Source organism: Stenella coeruleoalba (genome assembly GCF_951394435.1).
Source record: "Stenella coeruleoalba genome assembly, chromosome: 4".
Lineage (NCBI taxonomy): Eukaryota > Metazoa > Chordata > Mammalia > Artiodactyla > Delphinidae > Stenella > Stenella coeruleoalba.
Window position 1 is genome coordinate 126,883,135 of NC_137149.1, and position 25,664 is coordinate 126,908,798.

Genomic DNA, 25,664 nt, shown 5'->3' on the forward strand with positions numbered 1-25,664 from the left:
ATTAACTTTGGAACTTTAGAATTTAGTAAGTAAGCATTTCGATGGTAATCACTAAGAGAGTACAAAGCGTGTAACTTCCATACCATCAGAGATGAAAAAATAAATTTATCAGTCTAACACTTTTGTGATTTATGAAAAAGCATTAAGGAATAGACTTTAAATTAAACATACTAAGAAAATTCCCCCAAAGGAGACCCGATTCTTCAGGTTTCAAATGGGAGCTCAGTGTATTTATAGAATGAGGTTTCACTTACCTTACGTGGTGGCGTGGATTTCCCAGAATCTAAATCTAGATCTAGGTATTCCACTTGTTTGTCTCCTTTGGGCTTGATCATTGGGCTGTTTCCTCCATCAAGACTATTACTGCCAAAAAGATTCTGAAAGTAAAATACAACAAAATCAACTGTCAAACATTCATGAGACATACTGCCTATTACCTTGTTTGCCATCTACTCAAGCCTAAATAGTAATTTTAAGAGGACACAGCTTGAAGAAATGTCTCCTTAGAAAATTAAATAATCTTTTAGGATGGAGAAAAATAAGTAATATTTTAAAAATTGATTAAAACATAGCATAGGTAAGCAAGCTAAAAGTAGTTTGAAAAGTAAAACTTGGTTCAGACTAAGACTGGGCCATCAAGCTACAGTTAACTGCAACAGTTCTTTCTTTCCTTTTTTTTTTTTTTCCCCGGCTGTGCCGTGCAGCTTAAGGAATCTTAGTTCCCTTACCAGGGATTGAACCCAGGCCCCCGACAGTGGAAGTGCCAAGTCCTAACCACTAGACCGCCAGGGAATTCCCAGTTGGAATAGTCTAACTCAATGCTATTAAAATGATATTTTAAAATGATATCTGTTCTCAATAACGCTATTAAAATGATATCTGTTCTCAATAACATTCTTTAACTATAGGATCCTTACAGTCCATGCTTTCAAATGAAATTTTTTTAGGGATTGACCAAGATGGCGGAGTAGAAAGACCCTGAGCTCACCTCTCAAATTAAAAAAAACTTTAAAGTTCTATAGTTGAGTTAAAGGCTTTCACACTAAAATCAATTTAGAATAAGTATGGTAGCTAAGGGCTATGCATACTGACTCCATTTATAAAGTCTGTTTTGTTTCAACTGCCTGGAATTTTTACCACTTAATTTTCTGTCTTCTTATCTTTTCTGTTCTAATAGGAACTGTACAACAGAAGGACTCCTCTCTAAGAAAAGAAAAAGAAAAAAGGAAGGGAGAGGACAGCAATGAACAACAAGAATGAAAAAGCTTGAGGCAGAAAAATGAAAAAGAAATAGGTTATTAGGAACATGAAGATCAATGCTAAATAAAAAGGAAAGGACGACGTGAACTTATGTCCCTACATGCACCTGCTACTCTGATCATGACAGTCTTCAAATGTGCTCCAACAAATGACTTGTTTCCTCGCCTTGCTGCTTTTAACCTCACCTGGGAATGTTCCTGACTTCTCAGGACACTACATATTCATTAGGGACTTTCATCCCTGTGGCTTCTATCACATAGGTATTATTGTTCACATGTTAGCTTATACTTTTGAAGAAAACCGTAACGATGTAATCAACTTGACAATTTTATACTTGTTAGGATGAACAACGTGATTTGGAAACTGCATAAATCTGGTTCTGCTGATTCTTTCATATTGCTACTCCATTCTGTTTGGGTTAAACAGACTAAGCTGTGACTTAGGGAAAGGACAATTGCTAGGAAAACACTGAGTTTACTCTTGGTGAGGGGGACATGGTCTGGGTCGCATGTACTCAGATGCAGCATGTGTGCCGTCTACTGTATATCCTACATACTGCACGCGGCATGTGTATGCAGCAGACAACCTGCGCTACTGAATGTGATGGCCCTATTTGTAGGAACAGATTTTTAAACCAAATTTATCAACTACCGCTAATAAAACATTAAAAAAATATTGACAGTAACATGTAGGGCACAAAAAATGTAAGCAAGTGTCAGTGCTCAATTAGTACAAATAGCTATCCCCTCCCCCCTCTTTCTTCTAATTCATGAAAAAACTGAAATTTTTTTCTGCAAATGACTCTATATTTCATTCTCACATAAAAAAAAACAAGCCAGATTGCATGGTGTGTGTGTGTGTGTGTGTGTGTGTGTGTGTGTGTGCGCGTGTGTAAAATTTTGTATTCAAATGTAATGACACAGCCCATACCTGAAATTTCCCTAATTGGAAACATCTAGAATTATTCACGGTGTTGTAGGCTACGAAAGAAGCCCTTGAGTTCATATGATGTACACATTTAATCTCAGTAAGCTGTTCTTAAAGAGAATTTCTCAGAATTGCTAGTTCGACTGTACTCTAATTACTAGGACTGGAAATGTTTTCATCTTCAAGTATTGTTAAAATGTGTGTCCCTCCAAAAAGTCTATTTGCTCTTGATCTAATCTAATCTCAACTGGGAACAGCCTGTCTCTGCATTCTAGGCTTTAACCCAGTGTTTTCCCAAAACAGTTTAGAAAAACCCTAAGATTCGAAGAGTTATTATGAAGTGTTCTGTGAATTAAAAGAAAAAATATAGTAGTACTTTGTTTTTCTAAAATTCTTGAAAAAAATATATAAAATTATTGAACATACTTTTGATGTTGTTACAAACAATATATATGTCTTTAGTAATGATGTACTGTCACTTGAATTTCAGGCATCACATTAAGGGTTCATTTCACGAATGCTTGACTTTGGATGTTTGTATAAAAAACAGGCAGCATCACCAATTCACTTTCATTAGACACTGCCTGCTCCATGATCACCAGTATAGGAAACAGACTGTGCTTCAACATTTCAATGTACAGAATTTAATTTTCATTGTCCCTATAAACCAGATTTGATCCAATCCTGTTTCAACTTCTCCAAGACTAATTTTATACCGACTTCATCAACCTGAGCATATATTAGACCTTGTGAACTTCTATGGTTCTCCACTGATACACTAAATTCCAAGAGGTGTGGGAAATATTGCTGTAACTATTACATTCATTCCTAAGGAAAAGTTGTTTGGACTAAGATGAGCCCTTGCAGTTGGTGGCATAAGATGGAAACGGCACAGCTGACTTTTCTATTGTGAATGGCAGATGGATATTTTCACTTGGGACATTTTTGCTTATTTCTAACCCTTAGGGCCTCAGTACCTTAGAAATTCACTATCTGGTGGTTATTTAGACACCTCTACTGTGCAGGTAAAATTACCTTTCTGGCTTAGTGTTATACTATATAAAAGAACAATTTTATATCTTCCTTTCCTTTGACTTTCTGATTGTAACAGATTTTTTCTATATTTTTCCCTTCACCTAACACCTACTCATGACAAATCATACTTTCAAACTTTCCTATTACAGGTCCTTTCCAATATTTTTATGTTTATTTACTATTTTGGGCAAAATAAAAGATTCTTTAGTATCTCAGAAAAGAATTACTTTTGTAATAAAAAAATTCATTTAACCACCTAAAGATGAAAATTGAGGGTAACATGTACTCCAAGGCAGCACTGAGGATTTACTTAGATTTTTTTTTTGCGGTACGCGGGCCTCTCACTGCTGTGGCCCCTCCCGCTGTGGAGCACAGGCTCCGGATGCGCAGGCCCAGCGGCCATGGCTCACGGGCCCAGCCGCTCCGCGGCACAAGGGATCCTCCCGGACCGGGGCACGAACCCGCAGCCCCTGCATCGGCAGGCGGACCCTCAACCACTGCGCCACCAGGGAAGCCCTACTTAGTCTCTTACTAGAGTCTGTTTACTATAACGAAGAAAAAAAATTAAGTTAATAAAAATAATAAAACACTACTCATCAAATGGAAAAATTACAAACCCAGAAGTGAAAGTCAGTTAATAAAAATTGCCCTACCTTGAAACATTAGTGAAAATGTTATTGATATAGTTCGTTTATATTCTAATTCAGGATTGACATAAATATTTTAAATTATCTTATTCATTTTTGAATACTTTATGAATTTGATAATATTTTACAGTTAATTAGATCAAGCATCAAATCAGGCTTTTCAAATCACTTAATTTTGTTCCCTGACAAATGGTCATGAGAAATCTGTTTCTGCCTAAATTAAAAGACATAAATTCAATGAAAAAATAGGGCTTTATATATTGAATCTCTGAACAGAATTGTTTTAAAGAAAATAAAGTCACTAAAATGTCATTCATGCCAAATTTTGACATTAGATATTTGTTTATCATATGCTGCCTGGTTGTGCCCCATGATCTGTTCTCCCCTTTCCACCGGGAAGGGGGTTTTTAGCCAGGCCCACTGTCCCTCGGTACAAAAGCTACGGTTTCCAGTCCCTTTCGTGTTTATGTGGCCAGAGGCTAAGTCCTGGTCAACAGTTTGGACTCAGCAGTTTCTGGGAACCTTCTCTATGTGGCAATTGGGCTGCATCCTTTGCTTCTTCTTCCTTCCCTCCATTCTGCAGCCTGGAATGTGAATCTGCTGGCTGGAGCATCATCTTGTTCTATTGAGCCTGTGAGCCAGACGCAGGGGACAGCAGTCTGGAGAGCGGCAAGGGGCAAGGATCCCCGAGGGCTTCTGGAACAAAAAGCTGCCACAACAACCACGGACTGACTCTCTGGAATTCTACATGAGAAAGAAATAAACGTCTGCCTTAAGGCCTTGTTATTTGCTTATTTTCTGTTACTCAGAGGGGATCCTAATGCCAACTGATACACTTATCTACTAAAAAGCAAATAACAGAGCAAGCAGTGTCTCTGGTTTGAGGGAAAGCAAAAGGAAAAGATTTTTAAAAAATTAAAATTGGCTTGTATTTTCAAACATCTGAAGTATTTTCTGGCAACTACCTGATTTCTGGGGAACATAATGCTTGCTACTATTACAAAATTCTTGAGCCTTGGGGTAATAACAGTCAGTCTGAAGTAAATCAGGTTTTAACAGGTCTTCTTTGATCTTTAAGCCCTACCTAAGGATGTACTACTGAAAGGTTATTAAAAACCCTCGGCATAAGACTGTTTCACTCTGAGTGCGCTGACGTGGGTCTGGAGAAATGCATTATAAAATGCTTCCAGTAAAAAGTTTTTTGAATAGTTTCAAAAGTGAAGTACATCTTAAAAGAAATATAACTGGAAAATTTTGTGATTTTTTTTTTTTTTTTTTCCCGCTATGCGGGCCTCTCACTGTTGTGGCCTCTCCCGCTGCGGAGCACAGGCTCCAGACGCGCAGGCCCAGCGGCCATGGCTCACGGGCCCAGCCGCTCCGCGGCATGTGGGATCTTCCCGGACTGGGGCACGAACCCATGTCCCCTGCATCGGCAGGCGGACTCTCAACCACTGCACCACCAGGGAAGCCCAAATTTTGTGATTTTTAACTAACTTGTATCTGCTTTATAGATATTAATATTACACTTTGACCCTTTATTGGTTTTAGACTTGATGATGCTGTTTTTCAAAAGCATTTTTATATAAAGTTTTTTTTTTTAATTTTTAAAATTTATTTTATTTTTGGCTGCGTTGGGTCTTCATTGCTGCGTGCGGGCTTTCTCTAGTTGCGGGGTGAGCTGGGGGTACTCTTTGTTGTGGTGCACGGGCTTCTGATTGCAGTGGCTTCTCTTGTTGCAGAGCATGGGCTCTAGGCGCGTGGGCTTCAGCAGTTGTGGCACACAGGCTCTAGAGTGCAGGCTCAGTAGTTGTGGCGCATGGGCTCAGTTGCTCCGCCCATGTAGGATCTTCCCGGACCAGGGCTCAAACCTGTGTCCCCTGCATTGGCAGGCGGATTCTTAACCACTGCGCCACCAGGGAAGCCCCCAAAAGCATTTTTAAAAAATTGTCTTTTATCCTTTTTCCTTAAGTAAAGAAAGATGGAAGGGTAAGGTGTATGGACTGGAAGAAAGGTCTAGTGTGAATGATTCAGAAGGGCTGCTCAGGAAGAGAGACGTTAAGAGAAGATTCTACTTACTGAGTCTTCACTGGACAGGTTTGGGTTCATGGGAACATAATTCTCTTCACTGTCATGTGAGTCGCTGCTTGAAGTCGTGCTGTGCACTGAATCCGGCCGGGGAGACATGGGAAACCTGGAGGAGCTGATTACAGAGATGACCATCACAAACACACACCCTGACCAAAATTTCTCAATTCGCTTTGAAAGTAAAAATGAGTGATAGTATACATTCTTCCAGAACCATTTATGCTCACAATCATTTATTGTACGCATTTATTACTGTACAATTTATCACACACATTCAAATGCACAACTAATATTTATAACTATTTGTAAAGGGATATCTTCTTTTTGAAAAAATTTTTGATTTTTTTACACAATTCTGAAAGGTTACTTTCCATTTACGGTTATTACAAACTACTGGCTCTATTCCCCGTGTTGTACAATATATCCTTGAGCCTATCTTACACCCAAGATGAGCTCCCACTTATCTCGTAGTGGGAGGTAGTTTGTACCTCCCGCTTCCCCACCCTATTTCCAGCCCCCCCCCCACCCCGCCACTGGTAACCACTAGCTTGTTCTCTATGTCTTCAAGTCTGCTTCTGTAAAGGGATATCTCTGAGCATCAAAGTACCTTCTGCAGGATCAAGAAGATGTGGCACATATATATAATGGAATATTACTCAGCCATAAAAAGAAACGAAATTGAGTTATTGGTAGTGAGGTGGATGGACCTAGAGTCTGTCATACAGAGTGAAGTAAGTCAGAAAGAGAAAGACAAATACTGTATGCTAACACATATATATGGAATCTAAAAAAAAAAAAAAAAGTCATGAAGAACCTAGGGGCAAGACGGGAATAAAGACACAGACCTACTAGAGCATGGACTTGAGGACACGGGGAGGGGGAAGGGTAAGCTGGGACGAAGTGAGAGAGTGGCATGGACATATATACACTACCAAATGTAAAATAGATAGCTAGTGGGAAGCAGTGCATAGAACAGGGAGATCAGCTCGGTGCTTTGTGACCACCTAGAGGGGTGGGATAGGGAGGGTGGGAGGGAGACGCAAGACGGAGGAGATATGGGGATATATGTATAACTGATTCACTTTGTTATACAGCAGAAACTAACACACCATTGTAAAGCAATTATACTGCAATAAAGATGTTTAAAAAAAACAACAACAAAGTACCTTCTGCAGAACAACGAAAAAAGTATTGCTAGTGATGTGGAGGATAAGTAGAAAGACACAGATATAAAAAGGAAGATTTAAGAATTACTATTTAAAAAAACATATATATATATACACATACACACACACACACACATATATTCACACACGTACACATTCAACACAGGTTTGTAACTACAAACATTCTTTTCATTTCCACATATACATTTAAATGAATCTCCATTAAATAATCCCTACAAGAAACTACCGTATTTTCCAGAGCAGTAGTTCTCAGAAATTTCTAGCCTCATGAATCTTTCACACTCTTAAAATTTATTGAGAACCCCAAGGAACTTTGGTTTTTATGGGTGATATCTACTGATATTTACCACATTACCTGTAATAGAAAAAAATTTAAAAAGACAAGTGTACACAAACACATACACTATTAGCTGTCACAACGATATCGTCCAACATTATGCCACCTCTGGAAAACTCCAGTGTACACTCATGAGAGAAGGAGAGTGGAAAAGCAAATGACATCTTAGTATATTCATGAAAATAGTTTTGACTTCACAGAACCCCAAAAAGGGAGGCTCCCCAGACCATCCTTTGGGAACCACTGTTCTAGTTACTCTCCATTATGATGCACAATCAAGCTAAGTATTTTAAACAAAGACTTACTCTCGAGCAAAACTCCTAGTGATGGGAGATCTTACTGGGGCTTGTAATTCTTCCCATTCTGGCAAAGGTTTTATTTCTAAAGGTGCTGGCTTGACTGAAACAAAAGAGAAAAAAAAAAAGAGACTTTAGCATACAGAAATTTGGAAAACAAAACAAGACCCTCTTTCTACATCTCTATTTATACATTATAGCCACTGTACGCCTAGGACCAGCTTAGTTTCACACATGAAAAGAAGCACACTGATGTTATGTGATTTTTCCAAGGTCACACAGCTAAAAAATTAGTGGCAAAAGCTAAATCAGATAATGTTTCCTGACTGTTGACTGAAAGTCTAAATAAAACTCTATTATTACAACATGCTGCTTCTTAAGTAAATATTTTATGAATATAAACGATGAGAACAAGAAAGAGTAATGTGACCCAATTCCTTCATAGTTACTTGATTTATACTTTTCATTATTTCCTTATTTTATTTTTTTCACTAATTTTATCCTTAAACACGGACATTTAATTTTCTATGTAAAAACAGTCCTCGTCATCAACATTGAAGCATCATTTATACAACTATACATATAAAATGATGTTTAGGAAGCAATAAACACAAAACTTCGCCAAAACCAAAAATTGACAAAAAGAATTAATAACCAAATCTTTTAAATTAATTCAGGCCCAGTCTGGAACCAAATAAAACAAAGCAATAATTATATCTTTATACTCAAACTCTGCTCTGAGAAAAGGCCACAATTTAACAACTGTCTCAAATTTTTAGCTTAATTCAACCAACAATATCCTTTAACAAATTAAGTAAAAATAAATGCTAATGTTCCTATTAGCTTTATTTATAAGTTGTCTTTTCTTATTTACCCTATTATTGCAGTGGACAATTAATTACTCTGCCAGTATATATTCCACAGAGCTCTTCGCCCTTAAAGTAAGACTCAGTTTTCAGAAATTCATGACATAAGCAAAAGAACTTCAACAATATTATTTGTTAATATTCATTATATTTTAGGATACTATTTAAACATATTAGGTAAATATTTTAGTTACACGTCATCCTGCCACTCTAAAGAAAAAGTCTTCATTTTTTCCAGGCATCCCTCCTCTAGTCTTTGTGCATATATGTGTACATTGAATCAACCAAGTTATAATTACCTTCCAACTATAAAATAGGTAGTCATTTTAAAGGATTATGTAGATTCTCTGGGGTTTATGCCGAAGTATTTTTGGCAACTCAAATACAAAAAAATTCAATGAGATTCTCTGAAGGCTATGTTGATTTAAGTTTCAGTTAAAATAATTTTGCTCACCTATACACTTAAAATGGACATGTACAGAATGCTGTGCTCACTTGCAAGTATTTCTTTAACTCTGATGTTTTCACTTTTTTTAAAACACAGAGGCTAAGAGCTGCTTAGCTGTCAAATTCCAAGTAATGGCATAAAATAATGAATCCATGGAAATGATTATATATTGTCTCAGAACAGAATATATACATTATACATAAGTACAGGAGACAACTGGAACTCACAAGCATCTCACAAGCTTAAAGAAAACACTCTATTGATGTCTAAAAGGTTAAAAGAATAATGCAAAAGGAAAAGACTGAATATCATATATTATCAAATATTTAACATGCTGCTGTTAATGGCATAACAAATATACTCGCTGTATATTATGGGAAGCATTCACTTTAGAAATTACGCGCTGGGAAGTTTTATTTACAACAAAATAGTATTTAAGGCTCTTCTCCTTTACTTTTAAAGGAAACAACATCACAGAATACATAAATTCCCAACACCCCATCCAGCATGCGGTGCTAAAGTACATACCCTTTCTTCTTGTAGCAAAGTCACCTATGGTTTGTGAATCAGTTCGCTCTAAACCATGGGGTTTGGGTCTTAAAATTTTAGGACTTTGACCTAATTGGTAAAAAGAAGACTCTCTTAATATAATGTTATTTTTTTAATTGGAAAAAAAATGGATTCTGTAAAAAAGCAACAGAGCCCTGAGCAGACATGTTACATCTCAAAAGCATAAACAAAAGTTTGTTTGTGGAGACTATTTCAGTCTGGCTATGCATATCATTCATGCTCAATACCATGGGAACGCCGAAGCTGCATGCAACAACGTAATAAGCAAACTGTTATAAAAGATGGTAGGGTTTTAGTGGCATAACTTCTTGGTTAGTTGTTACCTTTATTTGGAGGAAGAGAGGAAAAACATGTGTCATGTTAGTTACTCTTCTAACATGCCTTAGAAAACTGGATCCAATAAAAAATTAATAAACCTCTCAGTCAGATCGCAAGTACATCTTTTCTTTGAAGTCTGGTGTCTCATAGGAAAGTACCAAGGCCTACTTTCTTAACTTGATGGAGGTGTTTTAAAAACCTTAATCTGACTACTCCTTCACCACCTGAAAGCGCCCTTCTAGAGAAGTTCTATTGATACAATGTCTGCTACTCCAAAGTCAAAACCAAGACCAGCATTTCTTTTCCCTGAACACTCAGTGGTTGCCCCCGTGACACCATTTTGCAAGGATTAGATGTCTAGATTCTGGAACTGCTGACTGTCTAGCTTTAATTTGAGAATTGGAAAGTATAAATTCAGTTGCCATCTTTTTTTTTTTTTTCGTTTAATCTCTGTTATGTACTAGTACTGCTGAAAAGCCTTAAGAAAAGTACAGGTTTAATACCCAGCAGCTGGCCTCATACTTTTTCCCACTGGAAGCCTGGATGCCAGAGTAGCAATATCATTTCAATCAGGAATTTAAACTACTTCATTCTCAATGGCACCAAATTCTCTTTTTCCTTGGCATGTACAAAACTGAGTTGACATCTATTAGATGGAAAATAATATTAGAGTTCGCTGATTTAATGCTGATCTCTAGCACCTTATTGACCAAAATCTACAAGTTCTGGAAAATGTGATTTTCTAGCTTATAAAACATGAAAATTTCCTAACTCTCTCAAGTACTCTCAAGGGTACTCCTTGGCACTCTTCACAGAAAGATACCGTATTAAGTGAATTTTTTAATAGTGCATTTATAAAATTTCCATGTATTTTCTACTCCATGCAAAACTTAAGCCTGAGTTTAGGACAAACGCCTCAAGGTGAAAATGTTGCCTTGAATTGAACCCAGTCGCTCAGGCATTTTGGTAGCTTCATTTCTTTGTTATTTTTACTGCCTGGCTCAATTTGACATTTATGCTCCAGACAGAAATGAAAGTGATACTCAAATGATGGCTCAGTATTACTTATGAGGAGAGAAAGGAAAAAAAGTCCAAGGTGTATGTACTTCTCCTCTGCTGCCTAGAGGCAAATACTGGAATGCTTCTCTAATTACTTAAGTGCCACAATAAAGGGTATGAGATAAGACTAAAGCAGAGGCAGCAAATGAACCAACTCCGGGGATACACTGATTCTCAAATTCTAAGAGTCAACAGTGTTAAATAACTCACTTGAGCCTCAGCTTTTAAATCCAAGACAGTTACAAGGAGGCTTCAGCTAGATTAGGTTTGAACAAAGAAAGCAACATGACGCATTTCTTTAGCAAAGAGCACCCCATTGTGCTTTAACCCTCAGGGGTTAAAACAATCTCACCCGGGGCTGTCAATCTCTGGATCATGTGATCTGCTCCCTCATTAGGAGCACAACTTGGTAAATCTTAACCTCTGGTTCAGATCTCCCCTAAGATCCTTATTGGCATACCTACAAAGTCACCCCACATGGAGGTTCTGTAGGCTTTCACACTGCATGTTCGAAATGGAATTTATCTTCTGGGACCCACCACACCTGCTTTGTTTCCTCTGTCTGCAGTTGCCATAGCAGATCTCTTAAGAGTTACTCTAGATTCCACGTTCTCTCTGATTTCCCTTTATCAATTTTACTTTCTATTTATAATGGCAATCGTTTGTTTTCATTTATCCAAGAAAATTAAAGAATCTGTAAGTCTGAAGTCCTGGCTTCCTTTTTTTAATGTGCACTGCACGTACCTGGTTTGTTTTTCTGAAAGTGAACTCACACGGTATGGCTAAATAACCTCCACTTACACTCCAAGTGGCCTCCAAACTTGTAAAAATCACTCACTCTAGGTCCCCAAGTGGAGGCAGCTATTTCGAGTCAGGACAGGGACTTTTGTTATGCCTTCCTGTCTGATCATCTCTAAAGCAAGGCGTCAAGAACCCTAGGTTTGGAACACCAGGCAAAGCACTCTTTAAAGAAGATGCTGAAAAAAAGTGTGATTTTATAACAGTTTGCATTAAAAAATACCATTTTTCCCCTATGGTATCCTTAAATCTTAGAATGAGCTTTCTAGGGGCCGACCTGATTATGTTACTTGCCTACATAAAACCCTTTAATGGTGTTCTCAGAATAAAGCCCAAACTCATTAGCATGGATTATAAAACCCCCAGGAGCTGGCACCTGCCAGGCATTTGGCATTCGTTCCTGCATTCATACTTTCCTCCCTCCCACCCAAGACTGAGCCAGTCCCCTCTTTTTAAAGGATCTGGGTATGCTGTTTATTCTGATAGAAGATCCTCTATCATCATTTCATTGCCACTCACCCTCTGAGATTCTCCTCAGAGGAGACAGCCTGCAGGGCCAAGAGCTAACCTCAACCACAAGCCCCCTTCTGTGCTAATTATGATAATGTGTTTACTTTTCCACTTTCCCACTAAATGGGAGCTTCTTTAGAGAAGCCACCTGTCCTTCCTTGGGTTTCCAGACCCCAGACCTATCAGAGGGTACATCCTATAACTGGGAGGCCCTTCAATCTGTTTTGATGAGCTGCGGTTCTCTTAAAGCTCAATCTGATGGTGGTGTTTAATCTGATCAATGTCATAACTTTGTGTTTGCCTTTGAAGGAAAAAAAAGAATAAAAGCAACTGAATGTTGTTTCAAAAGTTGATCATTCCAGATATGGTCAAGGCAGTCATACGAGGTCATGCTTCAAAGAAGCAGATGCAGTCCTTTTTGAAAAGTCCATACACGATTATTATTTTAATAGGTATTGCTTACATAAATTCAACTCAAAGTGGAAAATTTATTTTCTCTATCATTATAGGTCTAACTTAGCCTAAATTATTCACTTATCTGAAGTTTCACAGATGATGCTACTATTTCCAGTAGGCATCTCAGAAATCAAGAAAGAAGAAAAATAATTCACAACATTATTATCCTCTGCTAATTCCAAGGAGTAATCAAGGTAGCACACTGAAAAACTTTTACACTTGTTTGAATAGTCTCATTGTATAAAGGGGACTATAATAATGACAATTATATTGGAAGGTCAGGAATATTTGGGTAAAAAAACCCGCACGTAGAGGCTGTGCTGTAAAAACGTACTCTGTACTCATTTCCTTTAAACTGTAACCACCAACCCAAAAAATCTGACTTGAGAGTCAAACTTTAATACTTGTTTATTAAAATCTAGCTATATTTACTGGTATCATTAATCCATCTTCCAAACATTTATTATAGTATAAAAGTAGTTTTTCAAAAGCATGTTAATTTTATTATTTTTTTTTTGGCGGTACGTGGGCCTCTCACTGTTGTGGCCTCTCCCATTGCGGAGCACAGGCTCCGGACGCGCAAGCTCAGCGGCCACGGCTCACGGGCCCAGCCGCTCCGCAGCATGTGGGATCTTCCCGGACCGGGGCATGAACCCGTGGTCCCTTGCATCGGCAGGCGGACTCTCAACCACTGCGCCACCAGGGAAGCCCAAAAGCATGTTAATTTTTAATCGCTTTCAAAAAACTTCTTTAGAAGCTCTCTTGAGCAAATATTTATAGCAAAGATACCAAAAAGATCCACCTAGGGAAGCTCCTCGATTGGTTTTCTGGATCCTTCCTATAGCAAAGCGAAGATCCAGCAGGACCTGAAGATATTTTAACCAAATGAACATACGAAAACACCAGAAGTAACCTCGCACTGCTTTTTTAAAACCAATACAATAACTAATGGTCAGATCTACTGCAGAAAGCCATGAATGGACAAAGCCAAACAAAACAAAATATAAAGACCGTATATCTGAGGCTTGAACAGCTGCTATATCACGTTAGAAAGAGAGTGAATGGGCCCAGTTAAATGCACAGATGAAATCTGGTAGATTTATGCAAGGACTTACTTTAAGAGAAATCACAATATCTTATAGAAATGTCTCAAACTTTACAAAGTTGCTTTTCCATTAAAATATAAAAGTTTCAGTTGAAGTAATCAAAACAGAATTTGTCCTGCATTTCCAATGACTCATCTGCCTACCTAATATTTAACACAGTACATGTAAATTATGATTTTCTCCACTGTTAATATACACAAGATACGGTTCAGGACAAATACTATTGTGACAGAAATAGTATGGGTGAAAATATAGCTACCACAGTTGGGTGACTGGGTAAAGTGTCCATGAAAATACATTGAATGTAAGTGTTTAAAACATGCACGTATTTCTGCAGCTTCAATTACTCAGAAGTATTTGAAAAACTCATGCGTACTACTAACTACAGCAGCTGACATCTATAATTGGGGGTATAAACAAGACTAGAATGTCACTCATTTATTGTAGACCCTTCCCAAGAAGACGATCACAGAAACCAGTTATACTGGGTGTTGAGTTAGTTATATTGAGTTTTAGAACTAATCAAGCCATATTTTATAGAATAAGGTTTGCTTATTATGAGGTTTAGTTAATAAGAGATACTAGAACAATAGACAGACTCATGTATCTGATGTCACAAAATTTGAAATGAAAACAGACTCATCAGATGCGAGCACCATGAGAAGAATTTCAGGACGAAATAAGACATCTGTTTTACGGTTTAAGTTTTTATGGATAAACTTTGCTCCAAGATCTGAATTTGGGTTTTAAAATGTTTTTCTCGAATAGCTATAACTTTCTAAAGTGACTTGACAAAGTTTGCCTTGCAATATTAGATACTTTCTCATGCCTTCTCTTGTATCATTTATTTTAAAAAGTAGAGGAATAAGAAAAGCAACCCACCCCCTTTTTTTTTTTTATAACTAAGACTTTAAGTAACTTCTTTACTGTTTTGCTAAACCTATTATTCTCCTTGAATTTGCCAAAAACTATGTGGAAATTTTATTCTGGGTGCTTTTTCAGTTCATTTTGTATCTAAGCAATGATACCAAATCAGTAATCTGGCCCATGAGCTCAAGATTGTCTTTCAATAGCTCAGTTAATTTTTTAAAGACTAAACAGAATCTCCAAAAGTAACCAAGGAACCTACTTTGTTCTGTTCTACAGTAGGGTCGCCATTGGTTGGTTTAGAGGACTAGGACAGTCTCTCATGTACTAGAATATATAGTACTTTCACTATATATTTACATAGGGAGGTTTAATTATGCAATATACATGATGTATAATACACATGCCATTTTATTATGCTGCCTACGTAAAATAACATATACTACAATATGGGGGTACGTGAACTCTGTCAGACCTAGATGATACTAAAAGCATTTCATTACGATCCTAAAACTTTCCAACATGTAAATAGGGACCTTTTCTGATTCTGCATTGCGCTTACCACGTGAAACCATTAACTGTGAAATATACTGGGAATTTTCAAACTGTGTTAAGCAGATCCTGAAGGGAGGAAGGAGAGGCAGGGGAGCAAAGCCGCAAGGACTCAGAGCTCCATGCATCACCCACAGCACACCATGACCATATTTATGTGGGGACCTCAAGATATAAAACGGTTACGTTTGGTGTCAAAAACTAGCGATCTGCTGCCAACATGCGTTAATTACAGGAAAAGAAGGAGAGAACCAGTTTCACATTAAAATGAGGGTTTTGATGTTTCACGGACTTCCTGACACTTGTATCTTAATCCTTCCACCCTCTGTGGGCTCAATTATAAACCTATACATGTCCAAACATACTTTTGTGTGTTGTATGCAAAGAAGAAAATGACGAGGGATGTCTAAATAGATTTAAAAACAAATGAGGACCAAGAGAAACAAAAGGAAAAGTTATCACCTAAAAAGCCTGGGATGCTCACACTGTTTCTAAAATAGCCAGCCCTGATCATGGCTCTGCTGCTGGGGCCTCTGGGGTGACCGGGGGTGCGACCATCCTTCCAGCTATCCGAGCAAAGGTGAGCCCTTGACCCAACAGCAACCAACACGTGGGCTCGCCTGCAATCTACAATCTGTCTTGTGGCCTGATGTGGACAGACAAAGGAGACCAATCAAACTTTCGCTGAGCGATCTGGAGTGAGTCAATAATGAACAAGGCAATTAGCAGCAGGTGTGGAAGCTGCGAGGGCCCATAAAAAGGAGGCACGGGGCGGAATCGGGGCCACGCAGGGGCATCAGAGGCCAAAGCTCTCTGACAGCAGAAAGCCGGAAAGTAGAGGATGCAGCGTAAAAGAAAACAGGAAAGAAGGAAAGAATGTGAGGGAGAGCAAAGCAGGATCAAAGAGTTTCCAGAGGACAGAAATGCAGGGAGAGCAGGACAAAGTGACAGCCTCCTAGGAGTGTCTCAGTTGCCGCTAACGTTCTCTTTTCATTTACTTTCTTAAAAGCAAAACAAAACAAAACTCATTTTCTTAAGATACTCTGAGTCTCAGTCTCTGTCCCCCACACTGGGAACTTAATTAGAATGACTATTAATGATCCAAGCCCAGGTTAATGAGAAATTGACACAAACATCACATGCTTTTTAAAAACAGCTACATAGAGCATACGAGACTCTTCAAATGTGCTGAATTCCCCAGAAATTGTGCCACGCATCTCACAGCCAATACACTAACTTACTTGGTTGTCGAGATTCAATCACACTTGCAGCCTGCGGCAACACAGCTGGCTGGCTGGGGTTTAACCACTTGAACCCAAATTTCAAAAACTTGGGTACATATTACCAGACTGGCTGAAAAGTTTCTTTTACACTGAGTTCTTAACCAACCATGCCACCTTAGACTTTAATGTTACTTATGAAGGCCAGTATGAAAGAATAGACTAGAAGCATTTGTTTACACCCCAGCAAAGGCAGAATCATTTTTAAAAAGTTGTTATATGCACAGAATGCAAAGAGTATACAAGCAACCTTACTGATCTTAAAGAATCATGGCAAGTGCACTAATAATCTCAAGTCTGATTTGATATTAAATACTCTGGAGGAGAGGTTACAAAAGACCAGCCAAAGACCATATCTAGCTTGTAAAAGTCTGTGGTATGGTCTGCAATGTTTTGTTTTTTTTTAAATAATTAAACTAGCTGGTAGAACTTAAAAATCAAAAGAAAATACATATAAAAACCCCCCAATTTTTGACTTCTTTTGATAATCAGAAGATTTTCCTCTAGGGGGCCCATGTTAGCTTCACAAGTCCACAAAGGATTGTAGCCAGGCAGTAATTAGTGACTCCATTTGGCCGGGCCAAGGGCATTCCAGTCTCTCCTAATTATCTCCTGTTGCTTGCCAATCCTTGTGAATAGTTTAGTTTGTAACCTCTGCTCCAGAGATAGGAGTCTTAAAAAAATTTCACCTGGGCATCAACATATGACATAATAATTATTAATCTATACACAGCACTACTACTTTACTTAAACAAGCTGGTAACTTAGGTAATATGAAATACTTCTGAATTTCTAGTCCCGATTCTGTTTTGGATTTAACGACAGTTAAATGCAGATCTCAGCTGGCAACCCCCGGCCCTTTTACCATGCCACGCTCTCCTTACCTTTTCTGTCTGGCTTGAGGTTCCGATCCACGGGGGGTGGTTCACAGTCTGCAACAGGAACTGGCCTTCTAGGGGGGGTCTTCGGGCTGGACCTGAAGCCCATATGAGCGGGAGGAGGCACTTGCATTCCAAATGAAGAAAAATCAAATGTCCCGGGAGTCATTGGCACATAATTTGCTTCCTGAATTGGTTCCGTGAAACTGCTGGAATGTTGTCGTGGAGGAGAGTTGGGATTCATGGGGACATAATTTTCATCCAGTTCTTCGCTTGATACACTCCCCACTGTCAATACATTTTTGATTTTCTAAAACACACATACATTTCTTTTAATAAAGAAGAACTACTGTCAAACAGGAAAACACAATTGTAAGTTATGCCTATTCACGTGGATCTGAAGGGACTTTTTTTCAGGATCTCATTTAGTCTCAGGGTCCTAAGTGCGAAGGTTTTGACAATGAAATACACTTGATGATGCCAAGGTCAACTATACTTACAAAGTGGTTGTGGAAGCCTTCGAGTGAACTAGATCTATCAGTTGGAAATGTTCGTGGAATATCATAGCAGTCTTGAGAACTAGCATCTAAAACAGAGAACAAACTATCAATATTTCTCCCCATCTTTGCCAGTTCCCAGAGTAATCAGGAATGACCTTCTCTCTCTCTCCATATATGCATGCATGCACACACACAGATCTTAAAAAGGATGCTCACAGAATAACATCTTGAATTGAAACATTAAGCCACTAGAAAATGCAGACATTTATTCATATGCTAACCAGTAGCAGTATTTTTTTTTTTTGCGGTACACAGGCCTCTCACTGTTGTGGCCTCTCCCGCTGCGGAGCACAGGCTCCGGACGTGCAGGCCCAGCGGCCATGGCTCACAGGCCCAGCCGCTCCGTGGCATGTGGGATCTTCCCGGACCAGGGCACGAACCCATGTCCCCTATATCAGCAGGCAGACTCTCAACCACTGCGCCACCAGGGAAGCCCCAGTACCAGTATTTGATTATGACAGTGAGATGGGTTATTTAAAGATGGAGAAAAGAAATACTTCTGTTTTCTTATCTTTTGCACCCTTGGGTATAACTTATATCTCACTAACTTATAACCACCTCAAGATACATTACAGCCATTTCGAGAAAGAAGTTAGAAATTGGTGTTGAATGGCTAAATAAGTATTGACATAAGTACCATCCACAAGGCATCAAATCTTTAACTTCTTTAGAACAGCTGGATAACTCTACCACAAAATCTAGAAGTGTCAGATGTAGTTTTTAGGGTGGGTGCCTTTTAAACTTGGGCTTTTTATTTTCAGGACTTTAGGACCCTCAGAGGCTAACCCAGACTCAATTTTTCTCCTCTCAAAAGTCTATAACTTTTGGCAGGCTCTAGGAAGATGGTACAGGAGTCAGTGAAGTGGCTAAGGGGTAAGGGGAGAGAAGATTCAGAGCTTTAAAAATAAATAAAATCAAACAAACAAAAAGCAGAATGACCTGATTGCAACTGAATATCACCTGGTAGACATAACGTAAAAACCGTTGATCTGGGAAGGAAGGAAACAGAGCCCAACAGATGTGACACAGAAGCGGCCGTAATAGGACACAAATACGGGAAAGGGTATGACTGGGAAAGGCTTTGCGGCTGGTCCATTTCCTGTGCCTCTTCCCCATCGGGTCTGCTCACCCAGGATGTAGAGGAAGTGAGAGAGAGTGGTGCACACTCCCTGAGGCAGGGAAGCATTACTAAGGCCATACTTCTTAGGGATGAAAATCTCCTCGTCTTTCTCCCTTCCACCACAACATGTACACAGGCACACGCTGCCTGCACAAACACACTTCCTGGGATCTACTGAGGCTCTGACAGCTTCGCTACCCGAGTGGGTAACTGCAGCGCTGAAGAAAAAAGGGACTGCCATTTAATGTCACACTAAGCGTCCAAGAACAAATACTCAGAAAAAGAGATTTTCTATCATTAACCTCTAAGCCAGGAAAAGCCAACTGGAGCTGACCTTTTCGCAATTTGTTCAAATCCACAGTGGAAATGGTATTACTACGGGACGGTGGCACCCCTGCTGTCGGGATACAGTAACTACTGTCAGTGTCAGAGGCTGTGCGTGTGATGCTACACGTGTCCACAGGAGATCGGTCATGAGCCGGATGCGGTTTCGGTGGCCGAGGTGGAGGAATATCTGGAATAGTGTCTAGCTTTGACGTCTGCCCCAAGGTTCCTTCTGGAAATGTTCGTGGAATCTGATAAGTATTACCAGGTGTTGGAGGAATGTCATAACTAATAGATACATGCCTCATTTGAGGCTCTACACTCGAGGTCCCGGATGGGGTATTAAAAACATAGAGCTCTCCGTCGGCTTCGGTACTTGAAGGAGACACCTTTGGTAAGACGTCATGGGAGTGACTTCTGGGCAGGTTATAAAGGCTGGAGTCTACGGAAATGGATGCAGCCCGAGACGGTGGAGAGTCATACATCATCTGCTGCTGGAAAAAGCCATTCACTCCATGTTTGCTCTGGGAGGAAGCAGGATTTTTATGAGAAGGGACGTTATCATTGCAGTCTGTCTCCGAAGGGGTGGATTTTGCAGAATCAGCATGCGTTCTAAATAAAAATTGTTAATGACAGAAAACACGGTGAAGACCGAAGACTACATTTTAATAAATATATTTCTAGCTTAGCAATCAAACTCCATGGTTTTTTCATTCAAGTTTTTGGTGTGTGTGACCCATCTGATTGAAAGCGCGAATGTTCCTGAGTTTTTATGATTATACACCAGATAACAAAACCGCCACCACAAAACCAAAAGCATTCTCCCTAATCTTGTTCTGTACCTGTCCACACCCCCCAACTCCACCTGGTAAGTCCACACGTAAAACCACAATCCCTGAAGCACTGTAATTAGAAAGGTACAAAACTTGGAGGAAGGTAAATGATTAAGGCACAAGACACCAGGAAAAGCACTTCCTCTGAAAAGCATGCAAAAACCTCGTGCCAACAGTTTATCAAGGCGATCCATTGCTCTTTAGCCCACCTGTGGCAACTCTGTTGTTCTGATAAATGAAAAGTCTAATGATTACCTGGTATTGAATAAATTCAATGTGATCTACAAGGAGGTGGCAACTTGATAGGTTTTGTGTATCTTCTTTTCTATTTATTTTCTTTAACAAATATTTAGCCAATACTATGAAAAGAATCAAAATACAAAGCAAGGAGTTAGCCAACTCCAAACAATAATTCACCTTGAGAAATCTCATTAGAGTGTATTTTACGCTTTGGGTACATTTTTGATCTCTGTATTTTGTGGTATCACGAAATTTGGGAATAAGTCAAAATGAAGCTACCAATACCCGAACGCTGGTCCTCCCTTAATGCTAAACAAGATACCTTAACTACCTATGTGTGTTGTCCAAAGTCCTGTAGGAATTTAAACTCAATATTTAAAACAAATAACTTGTGACAGTTTTTTTTTTTAAGGGCACATCTCTCTGATTTCTTGGTAACATCTGGCGCTGTGTATTGCATTTATTCACTGAAACTCTCCCCCGCGAGTATCCGAGGACCTTTATTGCAATATCCTGACTTTCCTTCTTCCTCACTGATTATGCCCTTGTTTCATTGACTGCCTCTTTCTTCCTGTCTCTCCAACCTGGAAATGGCCAACAGAAATCAGTCCTCTAAGTCTTTACAGCACACACCATTAAAAACTCCTCCTTTCCCGTTAACTTCCCTTTCTACTGAATGCTGACAACTGCTATCTTCTCACCAAACTCCGAGTCCTGTATTTACAAACGGTTCAAACATATTGCTACTTGGTTATCCCAGTGTTCCCTTGCTCATGTGTACCAAACTAAACTCAACTTACTTCTCACATTGGTGGTCCTTTCTGACTTGCCATGAAATGTCTTTATCCCAGATTCTCTAAACTCAAAATCGAATCAACTTTGATTCATTCTCTTTGATCACCACCATCACTTGGGCACAAAGTCCTTCTTTCTAGCCAAGCGCCCATTCCCCGACTCCGTTCCCACTGTTACCACCCCAAGTTCAGGTCCGTATCTTTGCTGAGATCTACACCACGGACCCCTCCCTCAGCAAACTTCTTTCCTCTAGTTTCTCCCTCTTCCAATCTATCATACCATCCATAGGACCAGGACTGCTAGAAGATCAATATTTCCAAAACGTGGTTTTCAGGTCACTCACCTATTCAGAGAAAGTCCCTTTAAGGGTTCCTACAGGCTGTAGGAACTACAAAAAAGCCTGCAAACAACTCCCCTGGGCACTGAGGCTACTCCTCCTATGAGGCATCTCACCCTCCCTCTCAAAAACACTTGCACTGACCTTTCTAGGAATTTCTAACACATATTCTAAAATTTGTACTTGATTTAATTCAAACGTGAAGTTAAGAAGAAGCTAGAAGTACAATGAGTACTAAGTTCCCTGTCTTTGACTAGCTTAGAGTGTAGTGGAGAATACATAAAATTATTAAGCTATTTCCAATTCTGTGATACTGGGCTGGCCAAAAGGTTCGTTCCGTTTTTTCCGTAAGATGGTTCTAGTAGCACTTAGTTGTCTTTAACTTCGTTTGAAACAGTTTTGTTAGATTGTATGTGACAGCTGTCATATCAGCGTGCATTTTAAAAAAAAAGACTTATCAAAATTGGTGAACTTTTCTGTAGCCATTTTAATATTGAAAATGGAAGGAAAAAGCAACATTTTCAGCATATTATGCTTTATTCTTTCAAGAAAGGTAAAAGTGCAACTGAAACACAAAGAAAGATTTGTGTAGTGTATGGGGAAGGTGCTATGACTGATCGAATGTGTCGAAAGTGGTTTGCGAAGTTTTGTGCTGGAGATTTCTCACTGGGCTATGCTCCACAGTCAGGTAGACCAGCTGAAGTTGAGAGCGATCAAATCGAGACATTAACTGAGAACAATCAACATTATACCACGTGGGAGACAGCTGACGTACTCAAAATATCCAAATCAAGCATTGAAAATCATTTGCACCAGCTTGGTTATGTTTTAATCGCTTTGAGGTCTGGATTCCACATAAATTAAATGTAGAAAACCTTCTTGACCTATTTCCACATGCGATTCTCTACTTAAACGTAATGAATACGTTCCGTTTTTAAAACAAATTGTGACGGGTGATGGAAAGTGGATACTGTACAATAATGTGAAACGGTAGAGAGCGTGGGGCAAGCGAAATGAACCACCACCAAGCACACCAAAGGCCAGTATTCATGCAAAGAAGGTGATGTTGTGTATATGGTGGGATTGGAAGGAAGTCCTCTGTTATGAGTTCCTTCCGGAAAACCACAAGTACTACTCCCAATTAGACCAACTGAAAGCAGCACTTGATGAAAAGTGTCCAGAATCAGTCAACAGAAAACGTATCATCTTCCATCAGGATAACGCAAGACCACATGTTTCTTTGATGACCAGACAAAAACTGTTACAGCTTGGCTGGGAAGTTCTGACTCATCCGCCGTGTTCACCAGACATTGGACCTTTGGATTTCCATTTATTTCGGTGTTTACAAAATTCTCTTAATGGAAAAAATTTCAATTCCCTGGAAGACTGTAAAAGGCACCTGGAATAGTTCTTTGCTCAAAAAGATAAAAAGTTTTGGGAAGATGGAATTATGAAGTTGCCTGAAAAATGGCAGAAGACAGTGGAACAAAAGGGTGAATATGTTGTTCAATAAAGCTCTTGGTGAAAATGAAAGATGTCTTTTATTTTTACTTAAAAAACTGAAGGCACTTTTTGGCCAACCCAATAAAACAGAGACATGGAGGTACAACCAGGATTCTCTGAAAACCCTGAGAGGCATTTAATCCAGCCTGGGAGTTTAGTGGAATGCCTCCTTAGAGGAGCAGATGTCTGAGCTGAGTGTTGCAGGATGAACGGGAGTTTGCAAGGCAATGCTCACATCTTACCTTCACCTACAAGCACTTCATGCTTGCATGTTTTGATTCCTTCACAAGATTTACTTTTAAACTCTGAAGGTGACTGAATCTAAGGGGGCTTTATCTTATGTACTTAGTTTGTACCTTCATAGCACCTAGCGAAACAGTGGGCCCTCAGCGAGTACTTCACAAATATTTGCTATTTAACTGTCACTTTTGCAAAATACAGATACAAAATATATCTGAGTAATGATTTTGAGCATAATTTCTACTACAATAGGAAAGTTATGATACCAATGAGATCAATGAAAGACACTATATAAAAAGAAAGTGTACTGAAAACTGTCACTTAGCCGTTGGCTTTTGAAAAGCTGAGATGGAAAACTAATTGTGGAGCTCCCTAAAATAAAATCTTAGTTATTAGTAGCATATGCAACAACGTTGCGAGTGTATAATTTTAAATTCTCACAGCAAACAAGCAAAAATCAAGTTAGAATTTGATATTAACCAGTGTTGATTTATAATTTTTCCTCCTTTTTTTTTTTTTTAACTTTTACAGGTAAAATCCCATTACAACAAATATACAGAAACTCATCTTTGGAAGATTTGTGAGCTGTTTCCACTATCTCAGGGAATGGTTCACAGAAACTAATTTGTGGATCTTAACAAATTCTACATAAAAAAAAATTTTTTTTTTTTTTCGGTACGCAGGCCTCTCACTGTTGTGGCTTCTCCCGTTGCGGAGCACAGGCTCCGGACGCGCAGGCTCAGCGGCTGTGGCTCACGGGCCCAGCCGCTCCATGGCACGTGGGATCTTCCCGGACCGGGGCACGAACCCGAGTCCCCTGCATCGGCAGGCGGACTCTCAACCATTGTGCCACCAGGGAAGCCCCTATATAAAAATTTTTGAACAAGGGTTTTGTATGATCCTTTAGCCCAGTAACAGTCACTTTTGACATGAAAAAATCCTTTTTTTTCATAAAAATAATGCTTGAATCTAATATCCCTGTTTAAAAAAAATCTTTTATATTTCAATGCAATTCACCTCCCTCCTTAATATTGCAGATTAAGATAATAAATATACCCAATATCACTAGTTGTCACATAGCTATTAACGGTATGACAGCCCTTGTGATCATCAAGTTCTGGCTCAGTTCTCACTGTTACCTCCAGTCTTCCAATGATTCAACATCAAATGAGAAGAATGATTAAATTAAAATATCTCATAGCTTAGAAGAAAAGAGGGGTATGGGAGCAGAGATCAAGATGACAGGGAAACCAAGGATTCGGGAAAGTTTTATGATGTCTTTGGTCAAGTACTGAAATCCATATACTTCATTCTACTTAAAAATCTGCAAAGTCAAGGCCTGTGGTAAGCGCTGCTTCATTGCTAGGTGTGAAGATTTGAAAGTTTCAAAGTTTTTAGCAATATATTTGATTTCATCAAATTTCACTAACATCCGGTTTGTGTATTCCATAGCATTTGCTATAGTGGGATTTTACCTGTATGATTAATTTCTCACACAGATCCAAAGCAACCACAACACACTCACTGCAATGGGATCGTTTTGCTTTCAAAATCTTCTAGCAGTAGGTATTCCTCTCCTTCTTCAGAAACAAAAGATGACCCTTGGCTGGTTTACAATCACATAAGAAATGGAGCAAGATCACCATTTATATATAAATCAGTGAAATCTGTTAAGCAAGTAACACTGTGAACCTGTAACAAGGACTAAGACACAGGAGACAGATTTCCAAAGGAGCCGTGAAGGCGCAAGCGTTCTTTGCCAAAAATGATAGACAATGTGCTTCTCCAATAAAATCTCCTGAATATCGGAAATCGTTCGTGGAGGAACATCAACCTGAATTATAAGCCTAGAAGATGAGCTTCTACAGATGGTTACTTTTAAGCCTTCAAATCAGGCTTTAAAAAGTTTAAAGGTAAGATGCCTAAGGGTATGCACGTACACGCACAGAGACACAGGTGATTTACCTGGTGGGTTCGGGCTTCTTGCTCTGACAGTTGATTAGCAAGAGGTAGTCTTGAGGATCCTCCTGGATGCCAAGGGTTTCCAGGTGTGGTGGAAGGCTAATTAGCTGATATGGAGGAGGCGGAGCGGCAGAGGAGGCATCCACCTGGGTGGATGGTGGTGCTGTATTTATCGCCAGTGGTAAATCAGCCGGTGCTTGTAAGGAGCTGCCAGGTGGCTTCACAGGATCTGCAACACCCAAGTGTGACCGTCACTGTCCATCCCATT

At 39.2% G+C, this 25,664-nt stretch overlaps 1 protein-coding gene across 5 annotated transcripts in view; it reads right to left on the reverse strand.

Moving 5' to 3' along the window:
- Nucleotides 1-25,664, reverse strand: part of GAB1 (GRB2 associated binding protein 1) — a 128,572-nt gene that overhangs the window by 6,498 nt on the left and 96,410 nt on the right. For 4 of the 5 annotated variants that reach the window (XM_079920750.1, XM_079920753.1, XM_079920754.1 and 1 more), the window contains exons 3-10: nt 25,400-25,625; nt 19,497-20,098; nt 17,983-18,068; nt 17,489-17,792; nt 9,617-9,706; nt 7,784-7,877; nt 5,946-6,069; nt 255-377 (exon numbers count right to left, since the gene is read on the reverse strand). In XM_079920750.1, the coding sequence (XP_079776876.1) occupies nt 255-377; nt 5,946-6,069; nt 7,784-7,877; nt 9,617-9,706; nt 17,489-17,792; nt 17,983-18,068; nt 19,497-20,098; nt 25,400-25,625 (1,649 nt within the window). The remainder of the gene's footprint in view (nt 1-254; nt 378-5,945; nt 6,070-7,783; nt 7,878-9,616; nt 9,707-17,488; nt 17,793-17,982; nt 18,069-19,496; nt 20,099-25,399; nt 25,626-25,664) is intronic. The other variant, XM_079920751.1, reaches the window with a different exon arrangement.